At 43.6% G+C, this 24288-nt stretch overlaps 3 protein-coding genes across 7 annotated transcripts in view; 1 reads left to right on the top strand and 2 right to left on the bottom strand.

Annotated features, from left to right (window-relative positions):
- gba (glucosidase, beta, acid) overlaps positions 1 to 611 on the bottom strand; it is a 6239-nt gene extending 5628 nt beyond the window's left edge. Inside the window, exons 1-3 of the mRNA XM_044358052.1 lie at positions 469 to 611; positions 212 to 289; positions 1 to 90 (exon numbers count right to left, since the gene is read on the bottom strand). The exon at positions 1 to 90 is cut by the window's left edge and continues 102 nt beyond it. Of these exons, the coding sequence (XP_044213987.1) occupies positions 1 to 90; positions 212 to 284 (163 nt within the window). The 5' untranslated portion in view covers positions 285 to 289; positions 469 to 611. The remainder of the gene's footprint in view (positions 91 to 211; positions 290 to 468) is intronic.
- A 1180-nt stretch (positions 612 to 1791) lies between these two features.
- dap3 (death associated protein 3) lies at positions 1792 to 16270 on the bottom strand. The gene is made up of 14 exons (XM_044358591.1): positions 16253 to 16270; positions 8215 to 8443; positions 7992 to 8033; positions 6542 to 6655; positions 6332 to 6433; positions 6062 to 6170; positions 5410 to 5502; positions 5157 to 5287; positions 4258 to 4338; positions 3530 to 3694; positions 3367 to 3426; positions 3165 to 3254; positions 2122 to 2239; positions 1792 to 2026 (listed from the first exon to the last, which is right to left on the bottom strand). Exons 3-14 carry the CDS (start codon positions 8028 to 8030, stop codon positions 1941 to 1943), a joined length of 1188 nt encoding a protein of 395 aa, XP_044214526.1. The 5' UTR covers positions 8031 to 8033; positions 8215 to 8443; positions 16253 to 16270; the 3' UTR covers positions 1792 to 1940.
- LOC122987006 (histone-lysine N-methyltransferase ASH1L-like) overlaps positions 10247 to 24288 on the top strand; it is a 16097-nt gene continuing 2055 nt past the window's right edge. The window contains exons 1-13 of one of the 5 annotated variants that reach the window (XR_006404437.1): positions 10250 to 10835; positions 13683 to 14578; positions 15477 to 19596; positions 21506 to 21857; positions 22039 to 22212; positions 22304 to 22398; positions 22481 to 22554; positions 22696 to 22741; positions 22853 to 22893; positions 22993 to 23063; positions 23193 to 23363; positions 23899 to 23990; positions 24099 to 24216. Coding sequence is in view for 4 of the 5 variants with exons in the window: in XM_044358581.1 (XP_044214516.1) it covers positions 13895 to 14578; positions 15477 to 19596; positions 21506 to 21857; positions 22039 to 22212; positions 22304 to 22398; positions 22481 to 22554; positions 22696 to 22741; positions 22853 to 22893; positions 22993 to 23063; positions 23193 to 23368; positions 23899 to 23990; positions 24099 to 24227 (6054 nt within the window). In the remaining variant the exon portion in view is untranslated. Of the gene's footprint in view, positions 10836 to 13682; positions 14579 to 15476; positions 19597 to 21505; positions 21858 to 21954; positions 22213 to 22303; positions 22399 to 22480; positions 22555 to 22695; positions 22742 to 22852; positions 22894 to 22992; positions 23064 to 23192; positions 23382 to 23898; positions 23991 to 24098; positions 24242 to 24288 lie in introns of those variants that run through there. The other 4 variants (XM_044358581.1, XM_044358582.1, XM_044358583.1 and 1 more) reach the window with 4 other exon arrangements.

Genomic DNA, 24288 nt, shown 5'->3' with positions numbered 1-24288 from the left:
TGACTGACCCCACACTGTCACAGTAAGTTGAATTACACTCACACACCACAGAGTCATGGCCAAAGTCCCTGGCAACACATTTATTGCTTCCTGGAAGAAGAAAAGTAAGTCAAAGAAACATTTTTTTTTCAGTGTGACAGTGAAGAATGATTTACTTAACAAGCAAGCAACTTGTTGAGTAAATCAGCTGTTTTCTTTGGTGTTGTATTACCTGTACAGAGAGTCACTTCTACTGTGAGGAAAACAAGGACCAATAGGACAGATGATGACAATGACAACGCCATTTTATCTGGAAACAAAGTAGATCCAAATTAGGCTCCGGAAGTATGAAATTTAACTAACAAAATCAGGCAGCATTTCAGACTAAAAACGGCAAATGAACAATGACACAACTGCTCTGTCCATTTAGCTGACACACACACATTCATTGTTTTGTCATTCAGAGCACTTTAGAGGAGATCGTCTCACTTTAGAGGATCCGGACAGAGACTCTCGCATGTCCTGCGGGTTAACTCAAGTATTTACACTGAGGCGTCACCTCAACTTTGTCCAAGCTGCCATACTAACGGCTCCCAGGCTGTTGGTAGTTTGTTTTTGACGATCCGGTCATGTGATCCTGTCAACGATCACGTGAACAACCGCGCAATGATGTGTAACTGCCGCCAGGTGGTGCTGTTTCACAAAATGAGTTAGAATAAAAGATTGGACTTGTTTGACCTTTTGTGTTGTTTTGACATGGTTGTATAATATCTTCTCATAATAGATAATATCTGTTCTATAATACATCCATGTATTTTGATCTCATTCAGGATAAGCTTTTTGTTTATAATGACACAGGTTTTTGTGCTGTTGTCAAAACTAAAACATTCATTGCTTGAATTCATTTAAATAGACACATGACAACCTACTAGATTCCCTGGTTTCCTGAACATGTTAAGAAAAGAGTCATTAAAGGCACCTTAAATTCAGATTTTTTAAATTGTCATAGGCCGATTGGTTGATATCATTATCCCTTAGAAAAAAGTCCCTGTTCTGAATTTGGTAAAACTGCATTTTTGGATGACTCACCAGACAAAACTACATAACATTTCATAACCTTATCCTATTGTGCAATATGTAATTGTTGTAAATTATTTTTTTTATGTGACTGTTAGATACTCTACACTGCCTTTTGGCAAAGTCTCTCTTGTATAGGAGAGCATATCTCAAGAGTTTTTGGTTAAATTAAGGCTCAATAAGAAATAAATTAATAACAGAAACTGATGTAATTGAATCTTTCTCCATGGTGTCTGGCTTACATCTGAATACCAATGACTGTGAACTTTTAGCAATTAAAGATTGCATGTTGACTTTGGTATTGCTCTAAAAAAGAAAGTGTCACTATGGATTTGAACTGATAATCATTTATTCTTGAGCTGCAAAGATTAGTTGATTAATCGATTCGTCGATCAACAGATAATTAACCCCCAACTATTTTGGTGATCAATTACTTGTCAGTTTTGAAAGAATAAAGAAGAAATGCCAAATTTATTTGGTTCCAGTTTCTTAAATGGGTATATTTTCTGGTTTCTTTAGTCCTCTATGACAATAAACTGATTATCTTTGGGTTGTGGACTGTTAGTCGGGACAAAAGAAACATTTTGGGTTGCATCTTGGGCTTTGATTTTTCACCATTTTGTGACATTTTATAGACCAAACAACTAATAGATTAATCAAGAAAATAATTGACAGATTAATTCATAATGAAAATAATCATGAGTTAGAGCCCTAAATGACAAAGACAATAATCTTTTTTTACTTTGGTCACCATTTTATTATCAAAGTAACACACATGCATCATAATTTATAGACATTATAGACATTTGTATGTTTATGTATTTCTAGGACACTGATATGTGTGTATGTGTGTGTGTATGTGTAGGATCTAAGTCTCTGTGACTTCATAAGGCGGCACAAATTTTTTCGAACATCCATGGATTTCTGTTGCTCAAAAATATGAGTTCTTTCTTCCCTTCCTCTGCTCGGCCTGATGAGGAAAGAAAAAGAATCCAGAGTGACTAAAACAGAATCACATGAATGTTTGTTTTTTTACAGAAAAGCAACCACAGTATCAACACTTACTCTGTGGATGCTGTAGCCAGTGGCGGTCCATGTAGTAGAGGTAACAGCTCTCAAACTCCCTCTCACTGTAGTTGGGCACTGACACCGGGATGAACGGGTCCATGCTGTCAAACCCTCTCTGATGATCAAACACACAGGTAGGAAGTCAACATGATGGACAAATCTGTTTTCGTCAGGTGAGGTTAACACAGAGCCCGCCGTCCTCATAAATGGTATGTTTGAACATGAAATGATCACACATAAGATCAACATAATTTAACTTCAGAAAAGGCTGAATACATCTGAACACATCAGCAGCATACAGACAATAAACTTGTAAGAAAAAACATTACTGAAAAATGGTATGAAATGCATCACAGGTCAGGTCAATATTTATATAATACTGATGAAAAGAGGAGGCGAAATCAATAATGCATATTTTAAAATATTAATTAACCCATTATATAATACAAGTTGAAGTCAAGCCCACATAGTCAATGGCCAAGAGATGAATATTATGCATAAGCACAAGAGGCGGGAGATTGAGACTTGCAGATAACATTAAAAATGACCAAATATTATTACAAACCACTGCAACAAAACCACCACAAGGTGCAACAGTGTCTCTGACTAAAATGATAGTGAGCAGTAGACAGGATGGGGACAGTACTGACGCATTTGAGAATTTACTATGTTTAAGTTTCTGTTCGGCAAAGCTTTGCTTATGTGCTTCTCCACTGTTCCAAATAACCCAGTTGATACAGAGAAAAGGCCTCTATGTGCTAAAAAAAAACTCTGAGACTCATCCTTTGTTGACAAATGTCATATGTAATCAGTTTCCTAGCAATATTACTAGATACAATGGCTGTTTTGTTGCTCACAGACAACAAAAAACTTGAGATATTGTCCACAAAGCAACAGAGATGAATTGTGCAGTCTGGAGGTCAGCTTTGTAATTTCCTGACTAGTGGACAAGGTTAGAAAAGACAGGACAAGACTAAGCTGGTGTCAGAGCTCGAGGGCAAGTGTTATAGATAATACAGTACAGTAAAATGACCTCTGACCTCTCCCAGCAGCTCTTGAGGCAAGTAGTCAGATTTCGAAGTGTAGAGAGACCCGGTCTGAGACAGAGATGTGATGATGGCGCCTCCGATCTGAGACAAGAAGGTGAATGTTAAGGCAACAAAAAAAACCCTGAGATATATTATTATATAATATAATATTTTCATGCAACTGTGGTCAGCGCCTTTAGGGTGTTGTTCTCACCAAGTCATTCTTTATCAGCTTCCTCAGGTTATAAACCAAAGTGAGCTCCTCCAGATCCACCTGATGACAGTGAAAAGGAGACACATGTGAGATCTGTGGGAATTGAAGTGGAGGCACGAAGACAACTATGAGGAATGACAGGACTGTGAATGTGTTTTCTCACAGCGCTCTTATCCTCCTTCTTGATGGTGGATCTTCCCCACAGGGCGTTGACACCATCCACAGCTACGGCCAGGCGAAAGTCTGACCCTGGCTGCCCGCTTTGCTGCCTCAGCTCCTTCATCACCGCCCCCACCACATCGCTGCTGCTCTTTGCGCGAGATATACCCTACAGCGAAGGAAACAATGTAATATGTAGGGAAATCCTTCAGTATGAGATCTAATCACAGTAAGACCACAACAAGCTCACAACAACAGCCACAAAATATTAGTTTCTATGACAAGTCGGGTGCAATATGGCAGCACTAATGTCTGAAAGTTTTCCTTATTTTAGAGCAAATGGTAGCAGAACAAGATGACTGATTGGACAGAGTGAGAAATTCATAGTGATCTTTTCTGCCTTTGTCTGTGTGTGGTACAAAAACATTGCATTGATCCATCACTGTGCTCAGTTCATTGACTATTGATCACCACAAAGCACGGGCAAGGTGAAAGATGAAACTTAAATGATCCCTGTAGAGGAATCGGTGGGGCAGAGGGAAAGAATAGGTAATAGATAGAAATACAACAAACTGATGAAAATGTCTAAGAGGGGGAGATAAACCATCTGCATTTCTGATGAACACAAAAAAATACTAAGAACTCACGAAAAAAATCAATAAACCAAGGCGGCATATCCAAACTCCCCACTAGTTTTGCATTTGTATTTCTCAGAGACAGCGGAGGACTCACCTGATCCACCAGCTCTCCTAGTAGACTTCCCTCCTCAGTGAACTCTCTCTTTGTCCACACATAGCGCTGCTTTGTCTTTATCTGGGAAGGAAACAGTGCGGTTTCATTGATAAGGTTTTCATTTGAGTTCCTGAACAAGGTTTCCGATGTTTTTTTCCCCCCCAATGTTTTCAATCTTCCCCACACAGGTGTTGCAGAAAATAAGATCTTAATGTTTTAGTTTGTTCCACCATTACTAACAAATGATTACCATCAATATCTCAACCTTAAATCTCAAACCTTTGTGTGATTATCTTGTTTAACAAAATGTGTGTATAGCACAAGTTACAGTTTATTTGCTTTAATTATCAAAAACCCAAATGCAAACACTCAACTAGAAATTTGACATGGGAGACATTGTTAGACTACACTCTAACTAGACCATTTATCTTATTCTGTGACAGTATTTAGACTGTATGCATAGATTGCATATAAAACTATTGCATTCATATTTGTATTTACACTCTATAAAGCAGAGCCTGAGTACTTACTCATTTTATTAAAATGTCAGAGTTCCTCTCATATGATAAACCACAAACACTATTTGCTAGATGCTACTGTGATATGCAGAGACTCTGTAAATTCAAACTCTTCCTTTTTCTGCAGTATATGTGGGTAAATAAATTCAGGTGGTGTCATTAAGCAGTTCAGTTACTTGTTATCAGCATGTGACAGACTCTGCTGTGAGAGCACAGTGAAGCCACATTTATGGTTTATAAATACCTTCGTGCTTGTTAACAATGTGACACATTTCGCACTCTACAAGTCTTGATTTGAATGCCGTCTAACCAGATTCAAATCAGACAGCGTACCCCATGTAAATTAAGTCTGTTTGATTCTCACAAAATAAAAATCATTACCTTTGAAAGGAATTGCTCGTTGGTGGTTCTGAAGTTGCGCAACCATTCAATGGCTTGTAACGGCTGGTCAAAACGAGACGTGTTATAGGACGAAGGCAGCAGCTCCTTACAGTTCTTCACCCAGAGGTGGGCTGTTTGAGGCAAACACAGAGGATGGTGTCAGTCATAGGATGGTGACTGTTGACACATTCTGTATTTCTGCAATGCTTAAAATGTATGTGTGATGGTGTGTGTGTGTGTGTGCTTGTCTCACCATCAGGTATATGCAGCACCAGCCATCCTTGTGTATAGCAGAAGTGGACTGTGTGACAGAGAGACATCGTCTTTCCACTGCCCTTTAATCCATCTGAACAACTCGATAAGGTTGATAAACCAGGAGCATCAAGAGAAGAACAGAGTTTCTGCAGTGTTCACCAAATTATAAGACTTTAAGACATTTTAATACCACTTTTCAATAACACTTTTTTGTCAGTACTTGCCAGCTATAATTTCTAGTAATATAATTAATCAATTAATGTGACCTGGAGCCAGTAAGGAAGAAACTGATGGATGGGTTAACAAATTACAAGATAATTTATGTTTTTGCTAAAATTTTCACTTTCACTACCCATTATGAGTTGATGAACTTCCTGGCTACTGTTGTGAGCAGCAGCAACAATGTTTGCTACAGCTCTGATGGTGCTGACTGCAACTCCACAGAAAAAAGGATGTCACAGCTTCCTGCAGCACAATTCACTGTTGCACCAGTTTCACTTGTAGTTTATAGATGTATAATGTCTCCTGACTGACAAAAAAAAAGTATAACTAATGCTAATGTCTACAACAGGCAGGAACTGCGTGCGTGCGTGCCTGTGTGTGTGTGTGTGTGTGTGTGTGTGTGTGTGTGCAGATGTTTTAAAGGATACAGAATAGATATCGAAGAGCAGGTTTGCTGTTGTCAGTTTTCTTCAGGTAAGAGATGACCTCCAGTGCAGGCTGCCTCACCATCACACAGGCTTCATTAAACGTCTTCACCTGAAAGCATACACAAGAATCACTACACATGCTCTTTTTCAGGGTGTTCCTGAAAAGTGATACTTAAATAAAGGCCAGACTACAAGATATATTATGAGCCAGCAAGTCTAAAAAAAAAAAAAAATTACATTTGTGTGAATAAAACATAAACAAGAACCAACCTGTTGTCGATAGCGCCAGGGGAGGCCATGAGGGAACACGGTACGGATGTGTGCAGGGGGTATAGTGTAATATTGTCCAATATGTTTCTCTGACTGACATGCCTAGGAGGAAACAAAGATTAGACACAGACACCATCATGTGTGTTCATTCTGTCTGTTGCTGATCAGCACAAAAGCGGTCTGGACACCGTTGAAGCCAGATTCACTTACTGGATCTTTCTCATGTGTTCTGAAGACTGAGAAGGGCTCAGGTTCTGACTCTACAGCCACAGCCTCCTGCTGCTGGCCACATCCGCTGGTATGAAGGGATCGTACATGCGTTACCTGCAAAGGTTTAGATTGAATGAATGAATACTTTCATGGCGCACAGCTAACATGGGCTTACAAGACATTGCAGGTAACACACATAATACTGTAACCTTATGGGTCAAAACATAATATATTGGATATAAACATAACAAATTGTTGGTAAGCCATTAACAAAAACTAAGCCATGCAGAGCTGCTATGATTAGTTGCCAACTACTAACTTAACTGCCAACTATTTTGATAATTGATTAATCATTTAAAGTCATTTTCTAAAGAAAAAAAAGTCCCAATATTCAGATTCCAGTTTGTCAAATGTGAGTATTTTCTGGCTTCTTTAGTCTTCTATGATAATAAACTGAATATCTTTGGATTATGAACTGTTGGTTGAACAAAACAAGACATTTGAGGACAACATCTTTCACCATTTTCCAACATTTTATAGATCAAACAACTAATCATTTAATCTGGAAAATAATCAATAATGAAAATAATCATTAGGTGCAGCCCTTAAGCCAAGTCAACATCCTTGTACGTAATCATGTACTGTAGTCTACATTCATCTTTCATGTTGAGCCGGGATGTCTGGCAGGTTGAGGGTGACATGTTGCTCTGGATGCTGTATGCAGCATGTTCACAATTTTGGTTTGCTTTATATTTCATCAAACCATTTTTCTAAACAATTTTCAAACAACAGTCTTAAAAAATAGGTTCATAGGGTCTGTCTGACACTGAAACAGGTTTTGATTGCTGTAATCATTCCTATGGTTCATACTGACAATTAGAATATCCCTTCCTAATGCACTTTCAATGTAAGTGATGGGGGCCAAAATCTCTTTGTGCAAAAATGCAGTTTGATCTGAAACTAATATGAGGTTTCAGCAGCTTGAGTTAGTCAAATCAAGTGGATACCTTCCACAGTTAACGTCCACAGTTAATGTCTTTTTAGTACAAATTCCCTGTGTTATCCTGTTGAGCAGCAATGGGAGGACAGTGACAGAAAGAGGGAAGGCTCAAACTTTGGAAGATATCCACTTGATTTGGCCAATTTGAACGACTGGAGTCTCAAATTTGATTGTGGATTCTGTCTCCCATCACTTACATTTAAAGCACATTAAGAAAGGATCTTTAAATGGTCAGTATGAACAGGAGGAGTGAAGACAACAAGAAAAATTGTTTCAACGTTCACGTGGGCACCTAAAGGTTGGAAAATTGTGAAACAGTGAAACTTTTTCTTGCCTCCTCGTCTTACAAACGGGGCAACTTGTCCTATATATCACTGTCAGGGTTATGTATCTGCAGCTTCCCAAATAACGCAATGGCACCAGAAAACACACTGTTTATAGCTATCTTACCGTTTGTCGTAGTCTGAAGGACAATCTTTGAAGGGCCATGATCTAAAATAAGGAGGACATAGTGAAATAAGGTTACATTCGAGGCAAATAATGCACAAATACACACACCAGTGTCCTGTAACCTTGCGTAAACACTTAAGTTAGCAGCTAGCTGCTGGAGGCATGTAATCTACAGGCAATGTTAGCTGTTTGCTAAGCTATAAGAGCACAAATAGCCGTTTACCTGCAGGCCAGTTCATTAAAGATTAAGTGACGACAATTTCTGTGTATATCTCCTACTGACAGACGTCCCAGGAGTCGGTTACGGAAAGCGTGAAGTACACACGTCCAGTCGAAGTCAATGTGCCAGATCTGTCACGGACACCGCCATGATGCAGCACTGAGCAGGAAGTGACGTAACGCCATCCCAATTCTTTGTAGCCAATCAGGTCGCACGAGTCAGGCGACAACAACTGGGGAGAAAATGGAGTTTTATCAGACTTTGACACATTTCACCTGTAATCATTCAAGCATTTAGACAATGACAGCTCTAAACACACTTGGGAGGAGATCAATAATGATTAAACCATTTGAAGAAGGAAAGTTGTGTTTGAAAGCATAAAATATTTTGACAGGAGATCCAGGGAGATTTTGCCTCAAGACACAAAGGGCCAATTAAAGTACTTTAAATCCTATAATCTCAGTTGACAAACTGAGATCTATTGTGGCTCTAGGAGGATAATATAAAAAGCAGATGTTCATATGGGAAGAACAAAACTGCATAATTTCATTTTTAACTCGCTTAGTTACTTAATCGTCAGATTTCCACACATGTATGTAGAAAAAGGCACAGCCTAAAGTAAATATCCTTTATATGAAATGTATAGATATGTCTGGTTCACCAAATTTGCAATGAATATGCATCACAAAAGTATGTTATCAACTAAGGTGAGTCCTGTATTATCAGGCTACTTAGTCTCTGTCTAAATTTATTTTAAGGCCTATACTCTCAAAAGTTTATACTGTGCTCCCATGATGCATATTCCTCAAAGTTGTGTTTAATCAAAATGTCTCAAACTAATTTACATACATGGGTCCAGGTAGTGCAGCTACTCTGAAATAGGTGTATTGGTTATTTTCTGGGTCTTGATTTGAACTTGACAGGGCACATACATACAGCACAAATTGTGGGAGATGAGGGGTAGGAGGGATTCACATGGGCTCACCAAAACCTTTTTACCCATGGGCCTCCTATAAAACTTAAATCTGGTAATGTGAATGCCCCAGGACCCAGACTCCCAGGACCCCAGGTTCACTGTATGTAATTTTCTTTGGAAATTGTGTTCTCCAAATTTTTGAATATGCCCCACGACAGCACAATATCAATACTAATGACATTATGAGAAGTCCTGCATCATTACCTCATCATCAAGCTCTGTCTTGTAGATGGGCCCTGAATCAAGATCTATTTAAAGGAACTTTTAGGTGATATCCTCAAATGGTGCATATTCATAAATAAAATTGTGTATTCTTATTTCAATGACCCAAAACAAATGGATATACAGCATATATGTAGCACTGTCTGTTTACTGAGTTTCTAGGTAAAATATAATGTCATATACATAGTACTTGTGCTTAATTGGTTTTTGGAGGTGACTGCACACATACAAGGGGGTGAAGAGGGTGGTCAATAGGGTTCCTAAGACCCCATTGTGGGTTAATTCAGCCATGTGTATAGACCTATTTACAAAAACTAGTTGCAGTAGTAATTAGTATAACCACTTTAACTACTGCTGTTAGCACCAAATAACACAATACTACTAATAATGATAATAATATTTCTATATTTGTGTTGTCGCTGTATTCATGTTAATACTGATTAAATATATTTAAAACATGTATATAAAAATATAAGTTTCGGTGTATGTAATATAAGATATAGCCGTGTTATACCTGCTTAGACACTAGTTCGGGAAAACATCGCTTAGTTTCAAGTCAGTATTTTCTGTTGAACTAATACATAAACAGCTCTATGTTAAGTTTTTCATAAGTGCTTACAGACCAGCCTCCTTTTCACTTGAAAGCAACATGACTTTCAGAGACGTAACTTTTGAGCAGATCCCTGAAAATCCTACCAGCAGTCTACTTTAGCCAAGTCGTCGCCATTTTATTAAGCGTCTAAATAGCCCTCCCCAGTCGCCTATTATGAACCGCAATGAGATCCTGTGCTGTTTTACCTCCTCCTCTGGCCACATGAAAATGGCCACGCAATTGCATTCCCGCACACCCACCAACCACTCTGCACTGTCAGCCTGTAACCTAGCACACACACACACACACACACACACACACACACACACACACACACACACACACATACACACACACGCACACACACGCACAAACACACGCGCACAAACACGCACACAATGCTGCAGTCTTCAGCCCGTCGTCATGACACGTTAACAGCTTGTATGCATACGAGAGCAGCACAATCTCAGCCATTATTACTGGCGGGAGCGATGTAACTTTCCCCGAGAGAAGTGGGCAAAAAAAAAAATAAAAAAATAAGATCCAGTGTAACCAGTCCGCCACCTAGCTGCGGAGACGCGCCTACGGAGATCTGTCGACTGTATGATTATGAAAACACCCGCGCCAATGTTGTTGCACAGTAGGCTCTGCGCTCCGATGAGACCGAAACTCGGTTTTAGGGGGTGTTTTAACCTCCGCCGGCCGTAGTTATGTAATCAAAGCAACATCTAATGCACCAAAAGCTCCGGATTGCTGCTGGTGCGAAGGGGAGAGCAGGACAGCAACACCTTAACCTCCTGCCTAAACGCAGTTGGCTCCGGGACGCGCTCTCGGGTAAGTAGCCTACGTAGCCTTATTACAGCTTGTCATGGCAGTCTGTATTAATGTGTGCAGGCCTGTCATCATCAGCGAGCCCAGAGCACTGTAGGGTAGTGAGAATTTTGTGCATCCGCTTTGCGCTAATTTTATCCCTTGTTGCTGAGTGTGTTTCCCCCCTCTGTTCTCCGTGCATGGTGATATTTCTTATTTCAATGTTGCTGACACCAGCAGAAGGGCTGGCAGAGGACAGATAGAAGAGAGAGGAGAAAAAAAAGGTGGCACGGCACTAATCCACATCACAAACACTACCCAGCGAGCACATTTTTTGATGCTGCGTAGCCCCCACTTCCATATTGAGTTTTAATTTGCAGCTGGGTGTGTTTTAGGAGGCGTAAATGTGGGATATATTTCGTTATGGAGATAGGAGTGACGACAACAACAACACGTGCATGTGTGTATCATTTGTAAGTGCGACAGCATCAGGCGGATAGTGATTTTCCGAGGTGCGCAAAGTCATTATGGAGAAGGAAGCTCCTGTTGACGTCCCAGTAAACCAGTGATAGGTTGCTCCAGTGCGGTAACACCCCCACTGCCCATACTGTATCTACAGTAGCAACATCAGTCAGCCTACGCAGCTGCGACCTGGGTACACAATGTACGACCAACACACTTCTGATACACTAACTAGGGGAAAGTATGTGTGTTTGTGTGTGTATGTATGTGTGTGTGTGAGAGAGAGAGAGAAGAGGAGGAGGAGGAGAAGGAGGAGGAGGAGGAGGAGGAGGAGGGAGACTCACGTGAGAAACTTCCCTGTATATGTGGAGTGAGGCTGCTGCACTGACTGTGAGGCTTTCATGGTTCAATATTTTGTGATGCCATCACAGCAGCCTAATTTCCAGCTGGGTTTGCTCGGCTCATGCTGTTGTCAGGCAGATGATAATGGTGTTGTAGTTATTGATGATAACACCGTCATGGGATGGTGATGATGGCTGGAAATATGGTGGGCCATTATCATGATTTAATCGTCGCCTCAGCGCTGCCGAGGAACCACACTGACTACAGTGTCAGGTCCACCCATCATCCTGTCACTGGAAATAGCTTCTGGTCTAATGTTAGAATAATTTTGAGTTATGTTTGAGAGGTATAGCTATGGAGAGTATAAAAGGCGATTAGTATGCACTTTGACTGATGTTGAATGGGTTTGCCCTTTTAAGTTTGAAAACCTGCCACTCTTAGTCTCTTCTTATAGTCTCTTTGCACAACAGGAGTGAAACCCACATGGCTCGAGCTTCTCCTCGGGCCTGTATCCTCTTCAGTTTGCTCTTCTTCATACGGGTCAGGCTTGTAGTAATGGTGATGATAGAGGTGGCTGCAGTTATTCAAGAGGACCACTGTCCATTTCTACGCTCATTTTATTTTATTGTGAGGAGGTTTGGCCTTGGAAATGCTTTCCAAAACTGTTACATAACAGCAGTTACTGGAACAGATGTTGATTTGAGCTCAGTATGATTCAAGGAAAAGGGTTTGGGTGTGGAGGGACCAAGAGGCAGGAGAGATAGCCCACTGAGCTCTTAAATGAAAACATTATCTGAGATGCTCTTGTAAGTTTAAGGGGGCAGTTCAGTGTGTTGAGAGACAGTTAAGCTATTTCATAAGAGGCTCTTGGGAGAGAGCTGAAAAAGAATGCTTGGCAGGGTGTGTTTTATTAGAAAATGGATGAGTGTCTGTCTCCCTTAATGAGAGGGAGAGTATAATGAAGGAAGCATGACAGAAGATGCTGCTTCCCTTTGCCGTGGTAGGTTAAAAATTGGGCTGAACGCGGTACGAGTAAGAGTGAAAGTTTTTCTGGTGAGGAGAATGTTATTTTAGGGTGTGTTACTTGCTGTAATGTCACATTAAAAGTCCATTTACAATGGGGTCAATGAAAAGCTTACTTGACTTAGAGGAAGCAATGGGAGGAGGAGGAATTTGCACTCCTTTCCAAAAATAAGTTTTACCCTTTCCTACGGATTTGTGTTACCACTACTGAAAGGGGAGGAGGGGAACGGTCGGATCGTGAATGGAGGGATTTAGGTTGGAGAGGAGGAAAAGAACGAAGTGGAGGAGGAAATATGGTTCTGATTAACATGGATACAGTGCATGAGTTGACCATTTTACTGTGTGGTCTACACAGAGAGAGAAAGAGAGAGAGAGAGAGAGAGAGAGAGACAGGATGGGACCAATAGAGAATGCATGCAAAAGCTTACAGCCAAACATGAAAAGGGGAGTTTCGGAGAGAAAAGAAAGTACAGCAGAGCAGAGGGAAGGGTGGGAGGAGAAGTGCTTGTGGGAGTAGCTGAGAACAGAAGGAGCAAAGACGGTGGGGAGAGGAGGGGAGGAGACTGGATCAAGTGTTTGAATAAGTGAGGAGCTGATTGATTGATATATTGATTTGAAGAGAGGGGGGGCACAGTCAGGATTAGAACATAAGTAAAAGTGTGGCGGTTTAAGTGAGTGTGTGCTGTCTTTCAGAGGTGCCGTTATTTACCGACTGTCAGAGAGAACTAGCTGAGGCTGTTTTTTAAGAATGTGAGTGAGTAGGTCTCTCTTCCAGTTAATGCAGAAATTCTGGGAATTGGCAGCGTTGATTGGTCTCCTGGGTTTTCTGTATGATGAGATCATCTCTGTGGACACAGACTTTAGCACCTCTCTACAGCTGCCTGCGGGAAGGGGACTTTCCCCTCAATTCCTGTGCTGCTGCTACTCAGCATCTGAGCTCACTGAAATGACTAATCACTGGCCTCTCTATCTTTCTGTCTTTGTCTGTCTGTCTGTTCCTTCCCTCTCTCTCTCTCTCTCTGTCTCAAACTTACTCCTTCTCAGCTCAAGCCTAAAAGTACAAGAGAGACCTTCCTCCGCTGGATGAAGGAGCCTAACTGTACTGTTACAGACTGTTAAAGGATCTTTTTTCAAATCTCCTGACCTACACCTGCAGGCTGCTCTCAGCACTTGACCTCACCAGCCCCACCGGAGGCATTTAAACGTGTTATACTGGGAACCCCACAGCACCCTGTTTCTCCCCCCTGACTTCTCTGATGGACCAGAGAGTGAAGGGGGGTACCCCTCCAACCACGAACTCCACTCTGGACCCCTCCCCTGCACCTGAAGATGCTGACCAGGACCAAGTGGCGGAGAAAAGGAGGAGAGGTGAGGGGGAGAATGGAGATGTAGGGAAGAAAGAGGAGGAGAGAAGAGGAGCTGGGAAAAAGAGAGAAGGAGACAAGGGGGCAGTACTGGAGTTGCTCATTGAGGGGCGCTGTGGAAGCGCAGGGCAGCAACAGCTTCAGATATCTGGCAGAGAGACTAGCTGCCCTGAGGGGAATGTACGACTCCGGATTGGACTCCAGGCCAAACGCACCAAGAAGCCGCCCAAGATTTTGGAGAGCTATGTCTGCAAGCCCACCATCAGGACCTATCAGAGACAGGCCAGGGGGGGACTGCTGAAGGGGGATGGAGAGGGAGGAGCGGGCCAACAGAGTAAAACCAGTTCTACTCCAGACGAGGCAACCAGGGAGAATCGCTCAGGCTTGGATGCTGTCCAGACCACATCCAAACAAACTGCATCTGCTGCTTCACCACCAGTTGCATCATCATCATTATCATCGTCATCATCATCTTCGTCATCGCAGCCACTGTCTTTATCATCGACATATACTACAGCTCCTACCCCAGCCTCAGTCCCTGCCATAGCCAGCCAAGGGACCAAGTCTGCCAAACAGGTAAGTTAAGGGCAATTTACCTCACACGCACACAGTCTTGTCATCTGTCAATGTTAAACCTATTATTAGTTGAAGTTAGCTTAAAGTGGGAAAAAACCCAGAGGGATACAGTGACTGAAGGTATTAAAGGCACAAATGTTATGTAGCTCTGTTTTGCTTTTTGGAGTTAACCACCAGACATGTTTATGTGGTGCAGAATTGCCCCGCTTTGTGCTCAGTTGTAATAAGGTCAAATGAACAATTGTCTCAATACTGAAACCTAAGCAGCGCATTTGAATAAACAGACCTATAAATAGGATAACAGCACAGCAACCACTTGGAGCTATTACAGACATTGGTCCATCAGTCCTTATGACAATCACCCAAAGGGAAGCTTATTGCTTTAGCTGCACAAACGCCACTCAAGCTGCAGCATACCAAAATTACAGGACAAGTACGAAATGTCAAGCCTTCTCATCTGTATTAGTGGCAATTTATAGCTACCAATAGCACAGCTTTCTCTCTCTCTCTTTCTGTCTCTGCCTGGCTCTCTATATCTGTCCCTCTCTTCTATTTTTACATCCCCTCTTTTCTCTACCTGCTCTCATTTATCTTTCACTCCCCCTCTGTCCCTGTCCCACTCCCTTCCTCTCTGCTTCTCTGCCTTTGTATTTCTCTTTTCTGTGTCAACCCCATTCCTGTTTCCATCACCTCACTATCTCCTTCTACTCAGTGTGCCCTCCTTTCTCTGCCTGATTGAGTCATTTTGTCCTCAGTCTCTCTTTTAATGGGCAGACAAAAACAAAAACATTTTGGTTATTGTGTCTTCTCCATTGTCCTTCACTGTTGTCATCAGCAAACTAATGGATGTCGCAGCCATTGCTGTCTATGACTGAGATTGCGTGTTTGCATTCCCCAGGTTCCTATCAAACTGGCAGATAAGACAGAGGCGAATTCAAATGGCTCATCTGAGAGAGTGAAGAAAGAGAAGCTTCCTAGCGTCAATGGCCAGCCAGTACCTGCTGGACTCAAACCCTGCTCGCCCACAACAGACCAGACAGCTTCAACAACCTCTTCCACCCCATCCATCCAAACGCTCTCTGCGACGGAAACCAGGAATGAAGGAAAAACCTCCAAGAAACATAATGGTTTGGTGCAGACAAAGAAACAGAAGGGGCTATCGAATGGAAAAGGCTCTGCTGACAGCCTTGGCAATACCCCTTCTTCGAAAATCAAAGTTGGAAAACACAGCAGTTCCTCCTCTGTTTCTCCCATGGACTCGTCTACAAGACCTCCAGTCTCCACCAGCTCCTATAAGAGTAGACCAGACTCTCCTTGCTCTCCCTCGGTCACCCCTAAACCACAATCCTCCCCCACTGTGGATCCCTCTTCGGCCCAATCCCAAGATCAGGATCCCTCCCTACAGCCCTCACAAGAGAAAAAGAGAGAGAAAGAGAGGAAAGTGAAGAAAGAGAAACGGAAAGAGAAAAAATCAAAGCGTGATAGGTTGGAGGCTGAAAGAGCAAAGAGTGAAAGCAGAAAGGAGGAAGGCAAAAAGAAGAAAAAAGAGAAAGGGAAAGATGGTAAATCGAGGCACGGTAAAGAAAAGGATGAAAGACATAGGACTGATGATACATGGAGGGATGAACTCAAGACTGAAAGAGGAAAGGCTGAGAAAAAGAGTGATAAGCTTACCCCAGACGGACAAAGAACAGAAGATAATAATGCAAAATGTGGTGAAACAGTTGACTGTGGTAAATTAGATAAAACCTCTAAAGTAGTGAACCCAGGAAGACCAGATGAGAAGGACAGGGCGGACGACAGTTGCAAACCAGTTAAACAAGCTGAGCCAGCAACAACAACAGGTGACACCAGTAAATCAAAAGAACAAGATGTCTCAAGACATTCAACTGTGCCTCCAAACCACCCCTCTTCTTCTGCTCCTCCCTCTCTGCCCACTCCTCCTGCCCGTGCCCCCGTTTCTCCCCCTTCCTCCCCCCAAGAGCAGGACAGCAGACCGCTCAAGAAACGTAAAGCCAGGCGGCCCAGCTGGACCAAGCTGGTGCACCGAGCTCAGAGGGCGGAGAATCAGGAAGCCCCCTCAGATTCTCAGCATAATCCTTTACTAAGTTTTCCCCAGAACCCCAAGACGTCCCTTCCTGCCAAGACTGCTATTCAGCAGACTGATGAGTCACACCCAGCTCCCTCTAGCTCCTTAACCAGCAGCTCCTCCCCTCTCTCTTCTGCAACCAAACCTTCATCCCCAAAGCAGAGTCACCCCACATCAGATCCTAGCCCCCCTGCTTCCAGATGCCCTGTAACCCCTTCCCGAAAAAGGGGCCGCCCTAAATCCCACACCTCTATCTTAGATGAACCTCCCCCTAGACTGTCACCAAACGCCATCCCAACTGAGGTGCCGCCTTTGGGGTGTGACGGAGTTCAGAAAGCCCCTGTGCTGGAGCCAAGTCCAATACTGCAGAGTGCTGCACAGTCTAAATCCAGCCCGAAGAAGCGTGGCCGTCCTCCCAAACGACCCCTCCCTGAGGACCAGAGTGGAGATGCACTGAATCAAACTGATGATACCCTCAGGAGTACAGATTTTCATCCTCCTGAAAAGGGAAACAGGCAGCTAAAGATCAGGAGGCTGATAAATGAGATGAAGAAAAGAAAGAAGAGGAGACTTCACAAAGTAATGCTGTCTGGGTATGTAGGGAAGGAGGCAAGGAGAAGCGAGGCAGCAGATGGCGAGACCTCTTTAAGAATGTGTAAATCGATAGAGACTACAACAGTACACACGCTCTCAGCCCTGTCCTCCTTTGGGGGTAAGCTGGGCCCTCAGATCAATGTTAGCAAGAGAGGGACCATCTACATGGGCAAGAGGCGAGGACGCAAGCCTAAAGCTCAAACAGCTAACCTAAATTCCAACTCCCAGAACTACACTCAGTCGTCTCTGTTTACCAATCCCTCTGAAACATCTCTCTTCTCATCTAACCAATCCCAGCCTCCTCCCTCTCACCCCTTTCCCTCCCCGTCTCTCACCCACTCCAGTGGGGCCCAGAGCCCTTACAGTGAGGGAAGCGTCACAGAACCTACATCCCTACTTTTTCCTCACCCTTTCTCCCTCCCTTCCCCATCATCCTCCTGTACCTCCCCCCGTCCTCCCTCCTCCTCATCCCTCTCTCCCTTTGTGAAGAAGAGTTGTCCATGCCAGGGAAGGCATCACTTCCCCTTTCACCAGTCTTCATGTAAGCTGTCCTGTCCCACCCCTCCACTACATCACACACCTGGCTCTCCTGGCCACCTAAAAGAGGCCACCCCCTCCCCCAGGAGCGAATCGCACAGCGAAGAGACGTTGCCTAGTGACAGCGGCATTGGAACGGATAACAACAGCGTCTCTGAGCGAGGGGAGATGAGGGGAGCTCGAGGCATGCTCAGGTTGGGTCAAGGGTCAGTGATTCTAGGGGGTCAAAAACACTCCTCTTTTGTGGACCGTTCCTCCTCTGTCTCCTCACCCCTCTCTCACATCCCTAGACACACAAACCCCATCACCAACTCGACTACTCTGGAGCAGCACAGAGATAGACACAGGCACAGGCGGAGGGATTACGACTGCTCCTCTTCCTGTACTTGCTTGTGCCCGTGCCCCTGTCCAGGACACAACAAGTGCACTCATTCGGACTATTATTCTTGCCTTGGGCACAATGCACTGAAGAGACAGAAAAATAAACACAAGAAGAAGCACCAGCAGCTGCACATGCAGGATCCAGAGTTTCTGTCTGAACTAGAAGATCTGATCGCTCAATTCAGCGAGGTCCATATCGGAAGGAGAAGTTGGGCAAGGACAGGATTGGGACAGGGATTTGATGGGAGCGGAAACGCTGCTGGGGGAAGGCGCCATCACTCTTCCTCTCATTCTCTCCGCTCCAACATCTTCAGGATCAATCTGAATGGCTTTTACTCGCCTCACCCTTCATCTTACTCTGCTAATCCCTCCTTCTCCCCCCAGCCTTTCTACCCCTGCCAGCCAGTGCATTGTAACAGAAAGCCGGACCGTAGGCAGTGCGGTTGCCCTTCAAAGTTCCAGGAGACCATTGAAAATATGGGCTTTTACAGCAGCTATCCCCCAGCCACAACACTTTACCACCACCTACCCAGCTCCTACCCGCTTCCATCTCCTCACCAGTACGCCCCACATCAGCCCCACCATGCCCACTTCCTCCTCAACCCTGCTAGATTCCACAGACGCAGGAGCAGGTTGCTGAGGGAGGGAGCTTTAGGAGGAGAGGTCGAAGGAGATATGGGAGGAGGCGGTGGAGGAGGCCCACACCTCAGCTCAGGGTTCACATCCAGCCTCTCCTGTGGCTGTGGCAGGAGCGAACACAAACACAAACACAAACATCGTCACAGGCAATGTGAGCGAGACATGGATGACGAGGAGGAGTTGCATGAGGATGAGGAGGAAGACGGTATGGAGAGAGAAGGGCTGTCCAGTTCAAAGCCAAGGTCAAGATTCATTTTAGGGCAAGGAGAAGGAGTAAGGAAAGGGACAAGAGGAATGGGGAGTATGATGTCGCCTTGGTTATGTGAGAACGGAAATGATTCCTTCTCCTCTGCTGCTGCCTCATCATCTTCATCTTCAACCGAGAGGTTCAAACATACATCTCTCACCTCACTGGGCCTGGGTTCCTCTCACCTGTCTTCATTTGGAGGAGGCTGGGGTGGCCTGGGCCAGAGTTGGACTAAACTCGGGGGCCTTGGAGGTACAGGATTTGGAAACTCCAGCTGGAGATCCTTCAACGGGGAGCGACACACAGGCCGAATTATTGAATCAGACGGAGAGGACGATGATGGGGAGGACGTTCAACAGTCACATCTGTACAGGACGTCCCCATCCCCGACACATACCAACCTGTTCACATCAGCTGCCATGGCAACAGGGGGGCGCGGTCTGAGGAGTGGATTGGCCAGTAGGAATCAAGGAAGTGGAGACCGGTCATGGAGGAGAGACGAGCCAGCTTGGACAGAGAGGAGAGAAGCAGGTGAGTATGTGTAAATGATTTAATCAATAGATGCATGAATGAACAGATCACAGACATGTCTTTGCTTCTGTTTGGTTCAGTATGAGGTTTAGAGCTGTGACTAACGATTATTTCATCATAGACTAATCCGCCGATTACTCATTGATTAATCATTATGGCTATGAAATGTCAGAATATTGTAAAAAAAAAAAAAAAAAAAAAGCCTGTTATAATCTCTTAGACCTCACAATGACAAATTGTCTGATCAACAGTCCGAATTCCAAAGATATTCAGTTTAATATCATTTAAGAGAAAAGCCTCAAATTAGTAGACAAAACTAACAAATTTTTAGCATTTTTGCTTAAAAAATAACAACTATTTGATTATAAATATAGAGGCTGGTTCATTTTCTGTTGTCTTGTTTAATCAAGTAATTGTTGCAGCTCTAATGAGGTTATGTCAGCTGTAGATGCAATGGACGTACTGCAATGTTAGTATTTCTCTGGCTGGAAACTGTCTGTGCTGATAAATGTAACAAAAGCTCCATTGTTAACATTGTTTCTTGACTTGTGTGAATAATGCATAATTGTATTCTGTTATATTGTTTCACTGAGAGAAAGTATGAATATATTAAAATATTGACAGTAATCTAGATAATATTGAAAATCCAAAATCAACTATGCTTATCATTGAATACAACAATATCAACCAAATCATAACAGCTAGATGACTGACAAGGTTTTATACCAAGAACCTCTTTTCACTTTCGCAATATGACAGATTTTTATATTTGCACAATGTGGAAATGAGATCGTTGCAGCAATAGTTTGCCCAATATAGTGACAGCATTGCTTTTTCTCAGGTGTTGTTGAGCCACACATCAAAGCCTGGAGAGTGTTTGAGAGGAAATCAGACTCCGTTCTTTTTATAGCCAATTTCTGACTCCTTCTGCTGAGCAGGGGACGTGCTTTACACGCAGCCACTCAGCAACCACTCTGTTGGAATTTTTAAAAAGTGTTATAGCAGGAGAGCAGCATCTTGATGGGAATCTGCCAGAAAATCTTTGAAATCTTCCCGGTCTGTAGCGAACCGCACACAGTTGCAGCCCAGGGCTACCCAGTGAACACAGTCATTAGTTAACCGCCACATTGGCTATTTAAAGCCTGGCCTATCCCTCACTGCTGGCCAACAGGGCCTATTTGACTTGGAAAAATCCAATAAGGAAAGAGTGGTCAGTCTTGTTAGGGACTGTGGAAAATGGAACAAAAAGATAGATGACCTCAGAAGTGATTGATGAAGGAGAAGCATAGAGGTCAGAATGGGGGCAAAAAAGCTTGTGAGGGGAAAATGTTGTTTTTTTGAAAGAGATGGAATACATTTGACATCAGTTCATCATCTAATTAAACACACATGTGTTTTGAAGTACAGCACTCTAGCATGGGCACACACAGACACACAGACACAGACACACACACACACACACACACACACACACACACACACACACACACACACACACACACACACACTTTTCCCTCTCTCCCTCCCTCTTGCCCTGTCTGTTCACCCTTTTGAGATTACGTTCCACATTAAAGGAATGTGCAAAAACAATTTGTGTACAAGAGTGTGCACATTATGCACTGTAAAAAGTATGCATGCAGCACTGGGTTTGTGACCATTCTTGTGGTTTTTTGCTGTGTGTGTGTGTGTACATAAATCACTTCTTAATGCATTTCCCAGAAGTGATCTGGTCAGAGGAAATGTTGTGACTCACCTAATCTGTGGTCCATCCGCATGACTCAGCCTAGAGTGGCCTCACCTCACACCTCCTGCTGGCTCAATCACTGATGCACATCTGTCTCATTTCCTCTCTGCCACTTACACCCCACCCTCCCCTCCTGTCTCCCTCTTTCTGTTTCAACGACTGCAGGTTTACAAGGTGACTCAAGAAGCCGGGGGCAGCAGAAAAGTGTGCCAACACCAGACAGCGTGGAGGTGAAAAACAAAAGAAGGCCAGGACGGCCCAGGAAGCACCCACTGCCCTCCACTTTATCTTCCCCCACACACTCCTCTGCAGCTCCCCCCATGTCATCACCCGACCTCTTGCCAGGATACAGCCACAGCAGAGATGGGAGAGAAGTGGGAGGGAGAAGAGAAGAAAGGGGCCCGGAGAGAGATCGAGGAGGAAACGACACAGTGCAGCAGGTGACAGAGTCAGAGCTGCAAGCCAAGAGGAAGAGAGGACGAAAGAGAAAACATGGTGACTCTCCCTGTCATCAGAGGTAAACGCTCACAACTCCATTACATAGCACCTGAGCTGGTTGACTTGAAAATACAATACAGCCACTCACTACTGCTATATTAACCCATCGTTTTCAGCACTGTGTGCTAAACCAGTGCCTTTTCTTTCTTTCTCTTTTTCCTCTCTATCATTCTATCTCTCTCTTATCTCTTTCCTTTTAGTGTCGCCGAGGATAAACCGGAGTGTGACACCCCCACTGAATGTTTTAGCCAATCAGATGTCGACCAGGCTCCGTCCCAACCAGTAACCGTCCAAAGAGAGGAGAGAGCAGATGGTCCTCCCAGGAAGAAGTTTCTGAGGGCTGGTCTTTATTCTGATGATTATAAAACTACAGAGTGAGTTGACTGAATAAATAAACAAACTATTATAACAGTCTTTTGTTATCATTTATCCATTTGTTTATTTAATGCTCTGTCCCTTTTCTAGTCCGCCCTCTCAAGCTCAGCAGTTATGCAAAGGGAGTATGGACTACACCCCAGGGGAGCATGAGTTTAGCCTTTTACCTGCTCCTATCCATGTTGGTGAGTAGAGAAGAATATGCAAACTCCGCTGTAGTTTGTTGCAGCTGTGGTAGTTTATTTAAACTCCCTTTGTGTCCTACAGGGAAGTACCTGAGGCTGAAGCGAATTCATTTCCAGTTGCCCTATGATGTTATGTGGCTCTGGCGACACAACCAGGTACTGTAGAGCTCCACAACACAGCAGCAGGAAATTAAAAGGTCAAGCTGAGGCATCTTTGAAGTAAAAATAGTGTTGAAAGGAGATTTGTGAACTTTCATTAATCTAGAAAGGTGCAATTATCATGTTGTTTTGTTACAGCTTGAAAGGCAGCCAGCTGTCCCCCTGAAGAGGAAGCGGCGTTACTGTGAGTTTCTAGTATTGGATGTGTCGTCTTCAGGTTTAGTTGAAGGGTCAGAGGAATACTCTCATACAGTATCTTACTCTATTTCTCTCTCTGCTTTTTAATTTCACTCAGGCCGGGTAAAGGAGAGGACTGTATCCTCTCACCAGACAGCGGTGAGTTCCTGTCACTACAAGCTGTTGAATTTGGGCAAAGAATGCAACCTTGACAGTTGTAACTCCAAAACTTACATGCATTTTCTCTTCGTCGTACAGGAAGAGAGCTCTAGTGACATTACCAGCCTCTTTCCTCACCTCGACATGGAGCCTTTGACCAGCAGTGAGAGGTACGGAACGAAAACAGACAACAGTGATTCACATTTCAAGATGAACTCTTTAATACGCTGTTACTAAACTAATGTTAGCGTTGACAGCTAAATGATGTGCTGAATGTTTCTCCCTCTGTGCTGGGCCAGGAGCTTTGTGGTGAAACACCACGTATTCCTCGTGAGGAACTGGGAGCTTGTGAGAGACAGACAGATCCGAGTGAGGATAGAGAGGGAGAGAGAGAGGGACGCAGAGGTAGAAGAGAGGGACTCACAACGTCTGTCCTGTGATGGAGCCAATGGGGACGACAGCCACATCAAGTCAGGTCCATGAAGCAAGTGTGTGTGTTAGTTTTTGTTTCTGTAGGTGTTTGTGTATGCATACGTGTATGTGGTTGAACACGTTTTCATTTTTACTGTACATCTGTATAGACTTCTTTTGGTGTCCTGTGTTTGTGTCTTTTTATTTTGTGTGCATGTATGTGTGCGTGTGTGTGCTCCGCTTACAGCCTGCCGTCCTCATATTTGGCTTGTCTCTCCATATCATACTCAGCAGTACAAACTAAGTGGTTTTCCAACCACAGAATTTCAGCCTGCAGAAATGTTTCCCTATTTCTGTCATCTGCCGCTGGTGTCCAAGAACCCAGCAGGCACCAGCTTTCCCCATTAACAGTGAAACCACACAGTTTCCATCAAAGACTCCCTGACTGATTACAGATAGGAATCAAAGGGAAATAAGGACACTCGCATAATTACAGATACATCTGTAAAAGAAATGATGTGCTATTTTGATCCCTTCCCTCCTGCACTGCCTTCACTAACATATTCAGTATATTGTGTGACCTCTGACCTACAGATCAACAAGTGGGGGTGGAGGTGACGGTTATCAGCAGTGATCCCCGCCAGCAGAGTCAGGACACCTCCAGCTTGCTCACTGCCAGCCCCTGTGTGAGTGAACAAACGCAGCTCTACCTACGGAAAATATCTTTTCTCTCAAATTTCCACAAGTATAAAGATCTGTTTTAGTAATTAGTTGTGCATTCTCATTCACCACAGCCCACCGAAACCCAAAACAGACAAGAGGAGGAGGGAGAAGAAGAAAAGCGAGGGGAAGAAGAGGTTTGCAGCAGAGAACAGAGGAGGAAACGACTGAATGATTTACTTTTGACCCTGCAGCATTCATAAGCTAACGGAGAGAGGTAAGTAGAGCATAAGATACAGAAACAGGAGAGAGACTCAGAAGTAT

This window comes from Thunnus albacares, chromosome 8 (assembly GCF_914725855.1).
Source record: "Thunnus albacares chromosome 8, fThuAlb1.1, whole genome shotgun sequence".
Classification (NCBI taxonomy): domain Eukaryota; kingdom Metazoa; phylum Chordata; class Actinopteri; order Scombriformes; family Scombridae; genus Thunnus; species Thunnus albacares.
The sequence above is the reverse complement of the archived record's forward strand: the minus strand, read 5'-3'. Positions and strand labels throughout refer to the sequence as shown.